The sequence below is a fragment of the Microtus oregoni genome, unplaced genomic scaffold (assembly GCF_018167655.1).
Source record: "Microtus oregoni isolate MIOR12 unplaced genomic scaffold, Mior012 000007F_ref0000211, whole genome shotgun sequence".
In the NCBI taxonomy this organism is placed as follows: domain Eukaryota; kingdom Metazoa; phylum Chordata; class Mammalia; order Rodentia; family Cricetidae; genus Microtus; species Microtus oregoni.
In genome coordinates, this window is record NW_024543066.1 from 15,759,673 (window position 1) to 15,776,129 (window position 16,457).

At 46.4% G+C, this 16,457-nt stretch overlaps 1 protein-coding gene across 2 annotated transcripts; it reads right to left on the bottom strand.

Moving 5' to 3' along the window:
* Positions 1-1,828: 1,828 nt before the first annotated feature.
* Ecrg4 (ECRG4 augurin precursor) lies at positions 1,829-14,873 on the bottom strand. Of its 2 annotated transcripts, XM_041656534.1 has the most exons (4): positions 14,611-14,873; positions 8,403-8,450; positions 6,935-7,092; positions 1,829-2,148 (listed from the first exon to the last, which is right to left on the bottom strand). In XM_041656534.1, the coding sequence occupies exons 1-4, from the start codon at positions 14,687-14,689 to the stop codon at positions 1,987-1,989; spliced, it is 447 nt and encodes a 148-aa protein (XP_041512468.1). In that variant the 5' UTR covers positions 14,690-14,873; the 3' UTR covers positions 1,829-1,986. The 2 variants fall into 2 exon arrangements, with proteins under 2 accessions (XP_041512468.1, XP_041512469.1); XM_041656535.1 differs by lacking the exon at positions 8,403-8,450.
* Positions 14,874-16,457: the final 1,584 nt, after the last annotated feature.

The window sequence follows — 16,457 nt, forward strand, 5'->3', positions numbered from 1 at the left end:
CTCTGAAACTGTAAGCTCCAAATAAGCTCTTCTATAAGTTGCCTTGATTGTGGTATATTATCACAGCAATAGAAAAGTAACTAAGACACTTTATGTCTTTATGGGAAAAACAGCAACAACAAAAGCAAGGTGGAAATGGGCCAAGTAAGACACCCAACATTGATCACTAACCTCCACATCCTCATGGGTGTATGTGCACACACATACTATACACACATGCAGGCATGTATATAAATAAACAAAATTATGTCTTTTGCAGGGAAAGGAAAAGAACTGGTGATAATCATGACAAATGAACTAAGGCAGCACAAAGAAGATACTGTATGTTTTCTCTCATAGTGGAATCTAGATTCAAAATACATATGACATGAAAGTAGAAGGGGGCTGTTTATGCGGAGATAGCAGACTAGAGGGTGAGGGAGATGGAAGGGAATGGGACATATGTTTGTCTTTCTTACAGGAACTCAGTTTATCAATGTAATATATGAGACACAAAAACAGAGAAAGGCAATTTGGGGGGTGAAGGGATTGAGGTTGGTGAGAGGGTGAGCATAAGGGATTGCATTTGAAAAAGTCATGAAGAAAACCATCATAGTTTCTTAATGAGAAAAGATGGGGTTTGTCAGGATCTGGGGAAGTGGCATGGGGAGTTGCTGTCTAACCGGGGGCTGACTTTGTGGTGATGAAAATGTTCTGGAGGTGATGGTGGTGGTGGTTATGCAACAATGAAGATGTGCTTCAGCCCACGGAAATGGACACCTAGAAACTGCTAAGTGTTATTTGTGTGTGTGCACATTTAAGACAGCTTCTCACACTGTTTGAACTCAAGCCTCATCTTTGTTACTCTGTTACTTTTGTTACTTTCCCAATGCTAGGATTACTGACATGAGCCACCCCACTAAATGGTGAGAAATGTGATGTCGTGCATATTTATCACACTTTTGATATGCAGAAGTCATGTTTCCCAAGAAGAGCTTTTCATGGAAAATAGCCCAGAAACATTTCATCCTGAAGGCGAGACTCTCTGCTAAGTAGAGCTAACTTACTACCTAGATCTTGAGAGTCAGAGTCTTCCACAGATGATATGTGAAAATGGCATATCATTTTTAGGAAAAGAGTCACCCATTTTCATTAGGATGTCAGAGAGTGTGATAAACCAAAATATGACTGGCAAGCCTCTTCCCATGCTGTCCTTGCCCGCTCATCTCCTATTGGCCTTTGGGTGTGGCCCAGGCTGGACTACTTGGCTCCCGTCACCAGCCTCCACCTCCATCCCTCTCTTTCCACCTTCTTCTGTCCTCATCCCAACGCCACTTCTTTCTTCGCTCGGGCTGTTTACATTCAGTGGGAAAATCTTTCCTTGTTGATTGAGGTACATTTTTTAAAAAAGTAGGTGATCATGATTCTGAGATCTGCAAAACTTCAGGTCGGTTCACTTCCCTGCACGGTTTGTTTAAAAAAAAAAAAAAAAAAAAAAAAAAAAAAAAAAAAAAAGCCTGCTCTGGCCTGCAGCCCAGAACAGAGAAAACCCCCACTGCCCATCCAGTGACAGGGTTCTCCAAATTGTATCCAAAACTAAAAGTCATAGCCAACTAGATTTTCCTGTTGAATCAATATTTCGCATTTAGCTCAGACTGCATTTTAACAAACAGAGATCTCCTGGCTTTCACTCCTGCTCTGCCTGAATACTGACAGGATTCCTGGAGCGAATAGAGAGGCCCTCAGTTGGCATGCCAACTTCAAACACAGAGGCGATTTGAATTGTCAGAGCTCACTTTTCTCCCAAGCGAATTCTGATACTTATCTTTTCGAAAAAAAAGAATGCTTTTATTTCTATTTTTAAATGATACACATTGTTATGAGCATGCACGAAATGCAAAAGGCACGTCTATTCCTCCTTCCTTTAGCCCTTGGTGTTCGCACAGTGTGGGTGGAGAAGGCCTCCTGAAGCAAGGCGCAGGCTCTGCGGCACCTCAGCAAGGGACGCTAATAGTCGTCATAGTTGACGCTGGCCCCGTGTCTGAAGCTTTCTGGGCTGCGGGGACCGATGGCTGCATCTTCATCATAGTGACGCTGATAGTAATCACCATAGTAGTCATGTCCATTTCGATTTCTGTTCATCCAATAGTTGACATCATCTTCAAATTTCTGGAAGAAAGGAGAGTGATGAAGAAGGGATTTAAAGACACACGCTCCCCTAAAAACACATGAAAAACACGGCTTTTCTCTAAGTGGCTTTTCTTCAGTGATTGACAACCAGTGTTATGACAGGTGCATGTATAACATTTTGTTCATGGGTTAATCCAGCCTTAGGATGCCAGGTGCATGATTAATAAAAACTCAGAGAGAGAAATTGGGGTTCAACCAGAGAATTCAAAAAGCAAAACAGCCAGCCACTGGCTCTTACCTTTATCTCAGTCTGAAATGGCGACCCTGCCACCAGGAATCTCTAAATAAGTCTGAGACTGAGAGCTGTTTCCGCCTGTTTTATATTCCTCTCTAGTTCTGAGATTAAAGGCGTGCACCACTTGGATTAAAGGCATGCACTACTCGGTTTCTCTGGCAACTAGTGTGGCTACTGGGATTAAAGGTGTGTGTCACCACTGCCTGGTCTGTAAGGCCGACCAGTGGGGCTGTTTTACTCTCTGATCTTTAGGCAAGCTTTATTTATTAAACTACAAATGAAATGCCACTATAGATACCAGCATGAGCACCCCCCACAAAGGAATCTGTGCCCATCCTTTTGATAATCTCCTCCACGCCAATCTTATCACACCCTACCTTGGAACATTTCTCTCTATATAAGGTAAATAAAATGTGTGTCTGTCATACACAGTAACCGCTTGGCTGGCCCTGAGGCACCATCCACATTACCGTGGCAGGTGCCTTCCTATCCTCCTGGCCTGTTCCTATGCTTGCCATCATAGGAATTCAATCAACTGTTGGCATCTTCCAGCTCTGGGGGAGGGCATCTGGGACGCCCCAGGTGGTGTGCACACCTGTGTTCTTGGTTTGTGTGTGCACCAGCCCGAGTGTGCACTGTGTAAGGTTGTGAAGTGGATTGTGGGTGTCAGGCCTTGTTGTAGGCACTGAAGAAGGCCCAAAGCAAGATTAAAGAGTCCCGGCTCACAAGAAACCTGCATTCTATTGGAGAGAGTTATGAAAGGTCATAGAGCCTGTTGATAAAAATGGAAAGGCAAAGGGAAGGGACCAGCAATTAATAAGGCCTCCTCCAGCGGCTGCTCGTTGCTGTGAACCGCCTTTTCACAGGGGAGAAGAATGTTTCTCAAGTGTTGGTGAAAGTGCAAGATGAATTGTGACGACAAGGTGCACATGTTGATTTCGTGTGAGGATGAGGCCCTGGGGATGTAACCTAGGCAGATTAGAAATGGGAGCAGCCTGAGCAGCCTGGGCCGCAGGCCGTGACTGGGAGACGCTGCACCAGAACACCTCTGAGGCTGGGGGAAAAAAATGCAAATTTTCTGGTGCCTTGTCAGCCTCCAGAACTGAATTTTCTAGTGGCTGGGTCTCAGGAATCTGTTTTCATTTTCCTGGAATGGCCAGAGAACCCTAAATAAGGAGCAACTCCGGCTTGCACTGTTTTTCGTCTTTGTATTAGGATAATGTGAAGGAGGGGTGTGTGCATTCGGTAGGAACCACTGTGGATTCTGGGTTTGGATCCTTTCCCAGGCCAGTGTTGTGTAGGATGAGACTCTGGGGGATGCTGCCGTGAATCGGGGCTGCCAGGTGGCCCCTGACGATGTGTCTAATCTAGGAGGGTGGTAAAGTAGATGTGCTGGAGATATTTCAGTTTGTAGTGACTCCAGTTTACCCTAAGCTGAGGGTCGTCTCTCCTAAGACCCCTGTGAGGCTGGGAACACTAAGTTGGGGCCATGTACAGGGGCTCTGGGACCAAATGGCCACCCACTTTGGATAACTGGTAGACCCATCCTGTGTACCCCTCACTCTGGGCCACTGATTCTGATTCCTCATCTGTTTGATGCCCAAGACCCTCATCTTCAGAGCCACCCCAAAACCTCCACCTCAGAGAGGAGGAGGCAGGCATTTTTGACTCTCTGTATATTTAGCCTAGTTTTTTTTTTTCACAATGCTACATAATTTGGGTCAGAATAAAATAATCTTACTGCCTGAGTTTTCTCATTTAATAAGGTTTGAGATTCTGGCTTCAAATATGTATTTTAAATCTGCTTTAAGGATTTTTATGAGTATAAAAAATAAGACAGGTTCAAATTTGACCATTCAAGTTTGAATATGAGCCAGGGCCGTGATAAAGCAGGATGGTGCCTTCCAATGCCAAAGACCACCGCTTATGGCATCTGAGCATAGTTTCTTGTGGTCTTTTTCTGCAAATTTAATTACTATAGCCTTCCTCAATCCTCATCTTTTATTGGTTTTGTTGTCAAACTTTATGTTTTAGTCATTTATACCCATATTAAGAATGTTTTAATGGTGGTAATAAAAGAGATAAAACCACTTAAAGGTATGATATTTTTATCTACCAAATAAAAAAATATATATGCACTTAAATATTCCAAACACAAGATGCTGCCGATGAATCTAGAGCATGGGTACTCCCCCCTCAGGACTTTGGGGGATGTGCGACTTGACTATCGTAAGAACCTTTCACTGTGAGTTTACCTGTTTCCCAGTAACTCCACCAGGCAGAACATGGACCTTAAAAAGGAGCAACTGACACATAGCAATGTCCCTTGAGTTGGGGAAATTGCTAAACAAAGATATATTTGTTTAAGTACTTTGTGTCACACCTGACACAGAGTTTGGCTTAAGTAGGTAGCTACTTGCACACAGCAAAAGAAGCCTTGTTTTTGAGTAGCAAAAGTACGTTTAGGGACTGACAGCTGTGTGCAGAACTGGGAACGGAAGGGAAGGGATGAGGCAGCTCATGCTTCGCCCTGTACTGCATTGGAAAGGAAGCATTTCTACCCAGAGCGGGATGTGGAAGACCCTCTGTGAGCCACATGTCGATTTAGAAAAAAACATGTTTAGCTACCCGACTGTTAATGCTCCCTGGGAGGCAGGCTAAGCGGTCCACCCTGGATTCCTCAACCACTCTGTGGACAGTCTCCAGTGAGTAGAATCTAGAATATCTCTCCTGCTGCCTCTTATCTGTGCCTGTAGCCCAGATGACAATATGTGACTTTCAACAGTCCCCTCTGTTCACTTACCAACGCTGCCCACTGGTACTGCCCCACCCACCAGGGCTGCAAACTCCCTTGGCCTTTACTCACAAATGTGTTGATGAAATTTCCCCTGAACATGTGCAAGAACCACCTCTCTTTAAAGGTCATTTTAAGTCTATTTTCATGACCTTCCCGAGTCCATAGACCCATCTTGTGTCAGCCATTTCTGCGCAAACATGACCATGTTTAAGTGAGCTGTCTTGGTGATGCCCAGGCGAAACTGGACAGGAGGGCTGGAGGAATTTCTAGGAAAATGAGATTCAGCAGGAATCTGGGATGCAGTTCTTTGGCCCACAGAGTCCCTGGATTCCTCCTTCTCCATAACTGGCTTAGCATGCAGCACAGAATGGGCTCAGACTGTCGGGATAAAAGCACTGTGGTTGGCTATGTTTTGTGCATTCCTAGGTCCCCAATGTGGCAGTGTTGGAGAGCTGGGATCTTTAAGAGATGAGGCCCTGATGCAAAGAAATTAGGTCATGAGATTTTTACCTTTTGAAAGGACTAACCCTGTGGCTTCTCAGAGTGGGTGAGTTCTCCCCAAAACTGGCAATTGTAAAATCAAGTCAGTGGGTATCTTGGTTCTCACCTAGAACATCAGTATTTGGGAGTTCAAGGTCGGCCTTGGCTACATAGTAAGGTTGAGGCTAGAGTAGGCTATATGAGACTCTGTCTCGATAGAGAGAGAGAGAGAGAGAGAGAGAGAGAGAGAGAGATAGACAAACAGATAGGTAGAGAGAGAGAGGTAGATAGATAGATAGATGATAGATAGATAGATGATAGATAGATAGATAGATAGATAGATAGATAGATAGACAGATAGGTAGAGAGAGAGGTAGATAGATAGATAGATAATAGATAGATAGATGATAGATAGATAGATAGATAGATAGACAAACAGATAGGTAGAGAGAGAGAGGTAGATAGATAGATAGATAGATGATAGATAGATAAATAGAGAGATAGATAGATAGATAGATGATAGATAGATAGATAGATAGATAGGTAGAGATATAGATAGATAGATAGATAGATAGATAGATAGATAGATAGATGATAGATAGATAGACAGACAGGTAGAGAGAGAGAGGTAGATAGATAGATAGATAGATAGATAGATAGATAGATAGATAGACAGACAAACAGATAGGTAGAGAGAGAGAGGTAGATAGATAGATAGATAGATAGATAGATAGATAGATGATAGATAGATAGACAGACAGGTAGAGAGAGAGAGGTAGATAGATAGATAGATAGATAGATAGATAGATAGACAGACAAACAGATAGGTAGAGAGAGAGAGGTAGATAGATAGATAGATAGATAGATAGATAGACAAACAGATAGGTAGAGAGAGAGATAGATAGATAGATAGATTGACAGATAGACAGACAGATGCAGACAAATGAGGAAAGAAAATGTATACTTCCTTCTTGCTTTATCTTAACACATACTCCTGCTATCGTGACACTATTTGCCATGTTGTTCTCACTAAAGTCTCTACTGTGACTTTCTATTCTTAGTCCTTCAGAGCCAAAAGCTGAAAATGAACTCTTGAAAGTTCCCCACCTCGGGTGTTTTGATAGCACAACAGTCAACAGAGGGAAATAAGACTCACAGTTTAACCTCCTAGGCCCTCTTTCCCAGGTCAGGCCTCTGTCCCCAACAGCCTGCCCTGTGGTGTCCAAGGTCCCCCAGCAGGAAAGTCTACCTACCGCCTCATCAAAGCCCATGTACAGGAACTGCTGGTACCATTGCTGCACCTCCGGCCGGGTGCGGTCCCACAGCTGTCGCTTGGCACGCTTCAGGCCACCCAGGAATTCCTTCGCCGTGTGCTCAGCCACAGCCACGTTAGTCTTGGCTGGAGTAGGTTCTGAAAAGATCAGTTCCCGAACACAGATGATGATTTATTTCTTTTTGAGAACAATATTCACTTTACTATTAAATTTTTTCCTGCTGTGTTTTTAAAGATTTTTTTAAAGAAATTTATGTGTATGGGTGTTTTGTCTGCATGTGTGCCTGTGCCCCACGTACATGCAGTGCCAGCAAAGGCCATAAGAGGGTGTCAGACCCCCTGGACTAGAGTCAGAGACAGTCATGAACCATCGTGTGGGTGGTGGGAATTAAACCCTGACCCTCTAAACTGGCAATCAGTGTTCTTAACTACTGAGCGTTTCTCCAGCCCCAGGCTATTATTAGATTTCTGATGCGGTGTAACAATCCCTGTGTTTTGAATTGATGCAAAGTATTGTACATATTTATGCTATCCATATGCAAGGATCAAACGGGATTAATTGGCATTCCCTCCCCCTTAAATGTTTATCATTTCTTCCTGCTGTGCAGCTTTAAACTCTTTTCTAGTTCATAAAATGTGCACTGGGTTGCTCTGAGCGGCAGCCACCCTGCTGTGAGGCGGCTCATTGTAAAACTTACTCCCCTGTGCCTGCTTGTTAGCCAACATCCCCACTCCACTCCCTCCTCGGGCTCCACTGGAAGCTACGAGGGAGAAGCAGAAGTGATTAACGATCACACGGAAAACCTGGCTCATATTTCCGGATCTCTGTGACACCCAGTTTTAGAGAAGGAGATGAAGACGGGGGAGATGGTGTTCACTAGACAGCACCATGAATCTGTTTGATATAACTGGAAACAGAGGACTGAAAGCCCACATTGCGTGACTTCCAGAATGTTCTACTTCTATGTCTCTTTGTTGCTGTCTATATAAGTTGGGAACTGTTTTTTTTTTTTTTTTTCCAGCAGAAGTTAGTAATAGAAAAGATTCCTCGTTGGGAATGCCTTTTCCTACAGCTGAATAGGCAGAGTACCAGCAATGCATTCTGAAACTACTCCACCAGGTAGGGCTAGTGTCTGCACCTCAGATGTGTTTCACTAGTCTAAAAGGACTGACATTTGATTAACACTGTCCCACTCTTTCTGAGTCCCCACTGGCAGCTCTCAGAAACACAATTGCCAAACATCTATAGGTAGTAATATTTATCAAGCAGAATGCCACGCCACATACCCACAGAATAAGTCTCCCAGATCTGCAAGCCTTAAAAAGAGCAAACACTTTCTGATCTTCCAAGCAGGAGCCCTCCAGCCCCAGGCTACTGTCCACTGCTAGTCCACTCCTTGCAGTTAGGTGGGGTGAACACACCCCTTACCTTCCTGAGGCCGACTTACCTTCCCGCTTCTGCAGCATCTGCTTGAGTTTGTTTCCATGTACGCCACCTACGTAAACAAACCAGAAAGCAGTTTCACAGCCCAACATCCCTAGAATTTGGACTTTGTTGAGCGCAAAACTCAGAGCTGGATATAACAACCGTGGACCCCTGGGCTGGTTTAGTCGATCTGTATAAAAGTATCTAATCGGTTTTTGGATACTTGCCACACGAGAAAAGCAACGCATGGTGTCTGGGCTTCATACTGATGACAGTGACCACAGATGGCAAGCGCATTACTGCATGAGCTGCTACTTTGGAAGACAACTTTGTAATCTTAGTCCTGATGCCTTACTGCAAGGGGAGGTACTTATCACATGCATCTCCCAGCAAACATTATCTTCATGGTGCAATAGGTCCTACGGTGCCCTTGAATTTATAATACCCTGGGAATAATCACTTGAGAATTTTGGAGGTAAACTTATTTGAATGCAAGGTCTTTGTGGCGGTTTGAAGAAAAATAGCCCCCATAGGCCTATATTAGGAGGTGTGACTGTGTTAGAGTAGGTGTGGCCTTTTTGGAGGAAGTGCTATTGGGAGCCTTAAAGGTCCAGCCTCTAAGGCTTCCTCTCAGCATTCCAAAGGAAGATGCGACGATAAGTGAAAGGAACTTGCTGGAGCCTATGCAGTGCATATACAGCTGACAGATTCATAAAGGCAAACCTACAAACAGACAAGAGGTACCCCATTTTGAAGAGCTGAGGGAACACTTGTCCTTTGGAAAAGCCGCTGCTGTATCTGTGGAAACCTTGTGAAGCCATGATGCTCCCTTCAAAATGGGATTCATTCCCAAAACACCTCAGCAGGGTGACTCCTCCTGCAGAGGCCATGGAATGACCTTGCTTCATTCCCCCACACCACGAGGTCTTAGAACGGCAATATTCACTCTTTGTTCTAACAGTCAAGTTTACACAGAGTCAATCCCACAAAATTATCTGCTAAGAAACCACATAGAAATGTCTAAAGAAGACAGGCCCTGAGTAGGAAGATAGCATGCCCCACCTTGGCTAACAAACAAATCTGGGTATCCCCAAGGGTGGTTATGACTAAAGAGACTGGATGAGGAGAATGGGTGAATCCAGGATTCAGGGACATTTAGTCACCTTATCTAATGGTGTGGAATGTCAGGGATTTCCCTTTGGATGCTGGCTCTTTCCTGGATAGTGTCACCTGTTCCTGTTCCAGAGTGCCGCTTTGTCAGGTCCTACCTGCCCTTTTTTGTGATTTTGATATGCATATTATCATTGTCTTCACCTATGGAATTTCCCAACTATGTCTGTAAAAACCAGAAACCTCATGGAGATCACCCCTTATTCTTCTTCTCCACGTCCCTTCACTTCACCCTTGCATGAGAAATAAAGAAAGCAGAAGTTGCAGGGGTAATGTAGTTGAGTTAATTTTCACCCTCAGATCCTCGCTTGCCATAGACATCCAATTGGATATCTGGGAATATCTGAAATGGAATGCTTTTGCCTGGACCCTAAATACTGACCAAATGCCTGTCAATAAATATAACTGCCCGAAGGCAGATCCCTGCATTTGCATAGGAGAGAGGAACAATTGCCTGGCAGGGGAAACTGTTTTCACGAGTAACTAGGGGAATGTAATCAGTAAACCCCCAAAGCACAGGAAAAATAGTAACCAGTAAATGATCTAATAGGTCTGAACTGTGGGAATTAATTCCCAAATTTGTAGCAAAAGGGGAGTCAGCTACAGTGAAAATCTATAGCAAAAAAAAAAAAAAAAAACAGTCACTTTATTCACAAGGCAATAATTCCAATATGCCTTGCATCTTGGTTTAAATATCCAACCAAGTCTTCTGCTCTGATGGGTCTCTTCATGAAAAGATGGTTGAGTAACTGCTGTAAAATGTTGTGACTTGTAGCTTAGTGTGTCGCTGAGGGTGGGCTTTGAGGTCTCAGATGCTCAAGCCAGGCCCAGTGTGTCCCTCTCTCACTGCTGTCTGCCCATCCAGATGTAAAAAAATCTCAGCTCCTTCTCCAGCACCATGTCTGCCTGCATGCTGCCATGTTTCCCACCATGATGATCATGGACTAAACCTCTGAACTGTAAGCTAACCCCAGTTAAATATTTTCCTTTCTAAGAGTCGCTCTGGCCATGCTGTCTCTTCACAGCTCGAAACCCTAATTAAGACAGTCTTCGCAGGTGCGGTTTGTTAAGGATCTTAAGATGGTTCCCCACCGGACTCAGGTTGGGCTCTACATACCATGATGCAGATGCAGACAGCTGGGAAGCCCCACGAGACAAACTCGGGCAGAGATGAGGCTTATACGGCAAGCTGAGGAACATGCCATGCTTGGGTCTTAGAAATAGCTGCGCGGCTTTGCAACTTTCTCTGATTTTCCTCCATTCAGGCTTTATCGGAGGATAGGGGAGAGGTAGGGGAAAAGCAGGGGAAGAGGACCAAAGTATGGAAGAAATGGACAGAATGAAACCCATTACTCTATATAATTTTAATACTAAGAAAGAAAAAGAAAACGAAGAATGCCAATTTGGGGTTCTGAGTGCAGCTCAGCGAACGCTCATTCAGCACGATGAGGCCTAGGATCAATTCTCAGCGTGGCAAAACAACTAGAAATCTGTTCTGTGTTTGTCAATAACACATTACTAAGGCTGGAAAAAAAACCTTTTTAGTAAGAACTCTTGCATAAATGATTTACTGTGTTATCAAGGAGATAAAAAAGTCAGTATTCAAAGCCAAGAGTCAGCATCTTGGAGTTCTACCAGGGTGTGCATATGATTGTGTATGTGTGTGTGATTGTGTGCTTGTGTGTGTGGTTTTGTGTGTCTGTATGGTTGTGTGTGTGCATGAGTGGTTGTGCGATAGGTTGTGTGTGTTAGTGCACCTAATACTCACCACCTTTCTGGGTCTGCGTCACTCACACTATGCACAATCCGTAGAGAGCCTCCCCTCCTAGCCTACTATAGCATGGATATGAGTGTTGCCAGCTGACCGCCAGGATAGCAGTACCAGAGTTCTCAACCTTCCTAATGCTGCAACCCTTTAACACGGTTCCTTACGTTGTGGTGACTCCAACCATAAACTTATTTTGTTGCTACTTTGCAACTGTAATTTTGCTTCTTTTATGAATAGTAAAGCAAATACCTGATATGCAGGATAGCTGATATGAGACCCCCCAATGGGGTCATGAGCCACGGGTTGAGAATCACTGATCTAGAGAACCTGGGATGGAGTAGGGAAAATGCTAGAACTTACTTAGTACCTCCCTTAGGATCTTACGGCTGTACTGACAGCACTTCCTGGGCTCTGCTAGGACAGTCTCCGTTTACAACAGCTCTTCCTTCTCAGAAGTGCCCCAGCCTGGAGGATAATATACAGCCATTCTAATTTTAGAGAATGATAGCAGAGAAACACCTTGGGAAGAATCTGTAGGGGCCACACTAAGGGACGAGGGACAGATGTTAGGATGGCATTATTTGTCCTTGTATCTTGCTCCAGGGACTTGGTATATGCCGGGCAGGGAGCTAAGGAGTTGGTGAAGCAGACATCAGAGCAGAGCGGCGTCTGTGGTCTGCGGGCAGGTTGCCTGTGTTGATGCGGCTGTTTCTAAGCAACAGCAGGGTTCAGTGCCCTCTTCATGGGCAGCATATATCAAGAAATAACGGTCCCATACCTGCTTTGTCACTGTTCTGACCAGGCCTCGTCTCTGCCATTGGAGAAGGTCCTTGGGAGCCCAGAGAGAGGAACCCCTCGACTTCCTGCCTGTGGCTTGAGAAGTTCATTCTCAGCCATGTTTTCAGTGTACCACCACAGGCTCTAACCCTCTGCCACTGTAAGCTCTGGAGGCTTTGTTTTCTAAGCTGTCTTGCCCATGTAGCACATCAATAGAAAAGCACCTAGGATAGCAAGCAGCAGTACTTCCAATGCCTGGGCTACCGGAGTGCCTGGACCCCAGAGATTCCCCATTAAGAATCACTTGAGGACTCTGAACATAACACAGCACAGCTGAGAACTGGCTGGGCTGCTGGAGAGATGCTGATGCGAACACAAAAGGCGGGACCAATGTTCAATGCTGCACTTCTCTCCCAACCTGAAAAGTCAATGAAGAAATCTATGTCGTTATTTGTCAAGGCGGATAGGTGCGTTCTTGGCTCTGCTATTGGCATTCATGAATAGCTCAACATTCATCAGTCTCTAACAAGTCACAGGGCAGCACACCGAGAATTAAGCGCCACCCTCCATCTGTTTGCCTTCTGTAGAAGGGCTTCACAATTAATGAATGAAATGTGGCCGAATGCTGGAAGAGACACGGGGTTTGGGCTGATACAGCAAGCCTGCAATTTCTCGCGAGCATGAGTCATCCCTGCTTCAGGAACGAAAGCTCCACCACGGCGGATCCCAGCTGTGCTAACTAAAAGGCTTGGAGAGGTCCCATGCCATGAATTATGAATGCTGTGGTTCTTCCAAGCCCTGTACCCTCAGCTATATATTAGTACATATAATTGGACAGCACACGGACTCAGCTTGAGGGAAGGAGTAAGGAATAAAAGGAGAGCAGCGGATCCTTTACTACAACATCCCCAGCTGTCGTTTCCAGGCTCTGACAAAAAGCAGCGACACGTATCAAATCTGGCTCCCCGGAATTAGAACGGACAAGGAACTGGGCGCACTCAGAGCCTCGCAATGTCCCACTCTAAAGGTGAAAGTCTTAACAAGAATACTAAGAGGGGGCGGTGATGGTTCTCTTCATGAAAAGTGCTCGGATACCGTAAAGAGTCCTGTTTGGAGGCTGGAGAGATGGCTCCTCAGTTAAGAGCACTGACTGCTCTTCCACAGGACCCGTTTGATTTGCACATTTTCATGGCAGCTTACAACCTTCCGGCACTCCAGTTCCAGGGGTTACAGCACCTCCTTCTGGCCTCTGCTGGCACTGCAAGCGTGAGGTGCACAGACATACAGGCAGTGCAGGCAAAACACCCCTACATATAAAATAAAGGGTGTGTGTGTGTGTCATCTTTGAGATTCAATGTATTTTCATCTTTCGTTGTAAAAAGTTCACATTTCAGCTCAACGATTCTGATGCCGTAACGGATTCCATCACTCACGTCTTGGTATTAACTCTGTCTAAAACGAGAGGCCCGCGTGCACAAGGCTAGCTCATATGAGCGTAGTGCGGACGTGTGCAACAGTAATCCTTTACCTAGAACAAGCTTCCCTTTATTTTCGTGGTCCCTCCCGCCGTGTCCTACCTCCCCTCGCTCTGGAGTTTGGTTTACCATACCTGCTCTGAGAAAGGAAATATGAAGCGACAGAGAAATCAAGGGTGTCTTCTTTTACAGTTGGCAATGCCCAACGATGTTCCTTCGTACTGGGACAAACACCAATCTGAGGCTCTGTGCAAATGATTTAGAGTCTTCCAGCTCCTGATCTCCTGGCAGTAAATCTAGGGTCACGCTGCTGCCTCCCAGAGTAGTAAGCCCCAAAGGCGCTCCTATGCAGGGGGCTTGGGGGTGGGGGTGGGGGGAGAAGCTCACTTGTGACCTCCGATGGGTCACACAAAAAGATACCTTTCCAGGTTCAGAAAGTGGAGTCTGGAGTTCTGGGTAGAGAAGCCTGAACATCCATCAAAGCGATTCCTTTTGGGTGTGCTGCGAATGCGTTTTTAAAGGAAACAAAACTGGGAGGAGGTTTCAGACGGTTCAGCTAATTCAGCTAAATGTAGTGGAAGAGGTTAGCATTACTCAACTTTAAAGGCTGGCGCCTGCCCTGGCTAAATCATCAGGCCCCAGCTGCTTTGCAGAGTGGAATACCATCAGCTCTGCTGCCTGGAAGGGAATTGGGGAGAGAGAGCAGCTTGTTCTGCCTGCCTACACCTACCCCTTCAAGCCTCCACCAAACCCGAGTTAGCATTTCTTGTAGGTCCTTTGGATCCCGATTCCATCTACCCAGGGTTGCCCCTTAGTCTACAATTGCTCCCTTCGAATTTGATACCCTCACTGCCTGCCCGAGGGCACCTCTTGGGTCTCATGCCGAGTGCAAAATCCTAGACCCGTTTCCTCTGTCTTCTCGGTCCAGTCCAGGCTAAGAGAGGGCTCAAACGCAGACAAGCAGCACCCCATCTCCTTTCCCACTTCCAGTCTCCTTCCCCAGCCCCCGCAGCACTCTCCGCCAAACATCTGCCACTCACCTGGACCCAGGCACAGCAGAAGGAGCAGCCCTAGCCCGGCCAGGACCAGGACCGAAGGCCGCACAGACGAGATGGCCATGGCGCCAGGACGCGGCAGAGTGGCTGGGGGACGATTGGAGCGGGAGACTTGAGCTCAGCGAAGCAGGCGCTGAGGGGAGAGCTCCGGGTGTCCTTGCCGGGGGCGGGACCCACCGGGTGGGCAACAAGCCAGCAGGCTGCCAGCCAACCTGCAGTTCAATGCCACCGAGGCACACTGTCCTGCAGGTCTGTGGCAAAACGCTGGGAGCAGGGAGCCGCGTGACCAAAGGGTGAGGGCAAGCCAGATGCCACGCACAGACCAACAAGGAATGAATGCTGGCTCCCCAGCCCCGCCGCCGGGGCTGTCTCGGGCAGCATAACCCTCCCTTAGCATCCCAGGCCCTTGGCTCCAGGCTCAAGCCTTGCCGTATAAAGTAGTCTTTGGAATGTCCTTAATTCCTGAGCTGCAGTTAAAGTTGGCTTCTGCAAAGCCTCGTTTTATGTTATTTTGAAAAACTCTGGGTTCTGAGCTCCAGACCAGGAAAACCTCTCAACTAAAGCCGCTCCAGTGTAGAAGCCTTCGGGAGTCTAGTGTTTTTGCAAAGCTGTTAGCAAAGGTAGCGTGTCCCTTGTGCATGCTCTCATCCTGGGACATTTGAGCTATTGGAAAAGGAGGCAGAGGACACTCATGGTCTCAGCAGCAGGCTTGGTCATCAAAAGAGGCCACAAAACAGCCAGTGTGCTCAACAAAAGTGAAGACCAGCTGGAGGTGGTGCAGTCCCGACCATCTTGCAAGGGTTCTACCCCTAGCAGCAGATTCAGGGAGCAAGGACAAACCGTTTTAGCAGATGAATGGGAACTTGCCTTTACCTGCTGTCCCCAGTAAGATTGGCCCGAGCTCCTCAGACTGCTGCTTCTTCACAGAGATGCTCAGTTTTAAATCAAGGAGAGGTGCTTAGTCTCTGGAGAACTCAGGAGCCCCCAGTAAAGCAGAGGGGTTTCTCCAGCAGGCAGGAGAAAAATCAAAGTTTAGCCAGCAGAAAAAAAGAAGAGACAGGTGAACCCGGAAGTTATGTAAATGTAGGTAGGCGTGGCACAGGCATAAGGGAATGAGGGACTTGCAAGTGCATACTGCCAGTGGCCTGATCTAGCAGATGCTGAGTGAGGCCTAGCAATCTGAATGTTGCTTAAGGCTCTCAGGGATGCTGAGAGTATTCATCAGAGGGCACAGAGAGAAATTCCACTACTGAAGCTCACCTGTCCTCTTGGCCTTCCCGTGGCCTCAGGGAGGACAATCTGGAGATTGAGCACAGTGGGGAAGGCTAGGGCTTAGATTCCAGTGTGCTTCTGCATTCCGCACAAGCGTTTAGATGACTCACCTGCCTTTCTTTGATGTGTATCTGTAAAGGGGAGGACCCAGCATCTGCCTTATTGAGGTAAGAAGTCAATGTGGAGAGCCTGGTACGCTGTGAACACTCAAAAATGTTGGTACCATTGTTATCACCTAGACGCTGCCTGGCCTCTTTGTCCTGTGTTCAGTGCCTTGTCGCCTATGGTCTTCCTCCCCTTCTAGCCCAGGCCAGACTCTCGGGAGCCGTCATTCTGGAATGAGGCCAATCCACCCCCAGTGCCACTGTCTGTGGGGCTATCCAGATGCTTCCCGGCAAGATGTCCTTCAGAGCAACACTGGGGTGACCTCTACTGCAACTTCTGGTTCTCAGATGATGTGGTGACAGAGGAGCAGGGGAAGTGCCCTTACCCTGTGGGGTGCCATCAGCCCAGCACTCCACAAGGAAGCTCTGTGGGACACAAAACATGTGACAGAGATG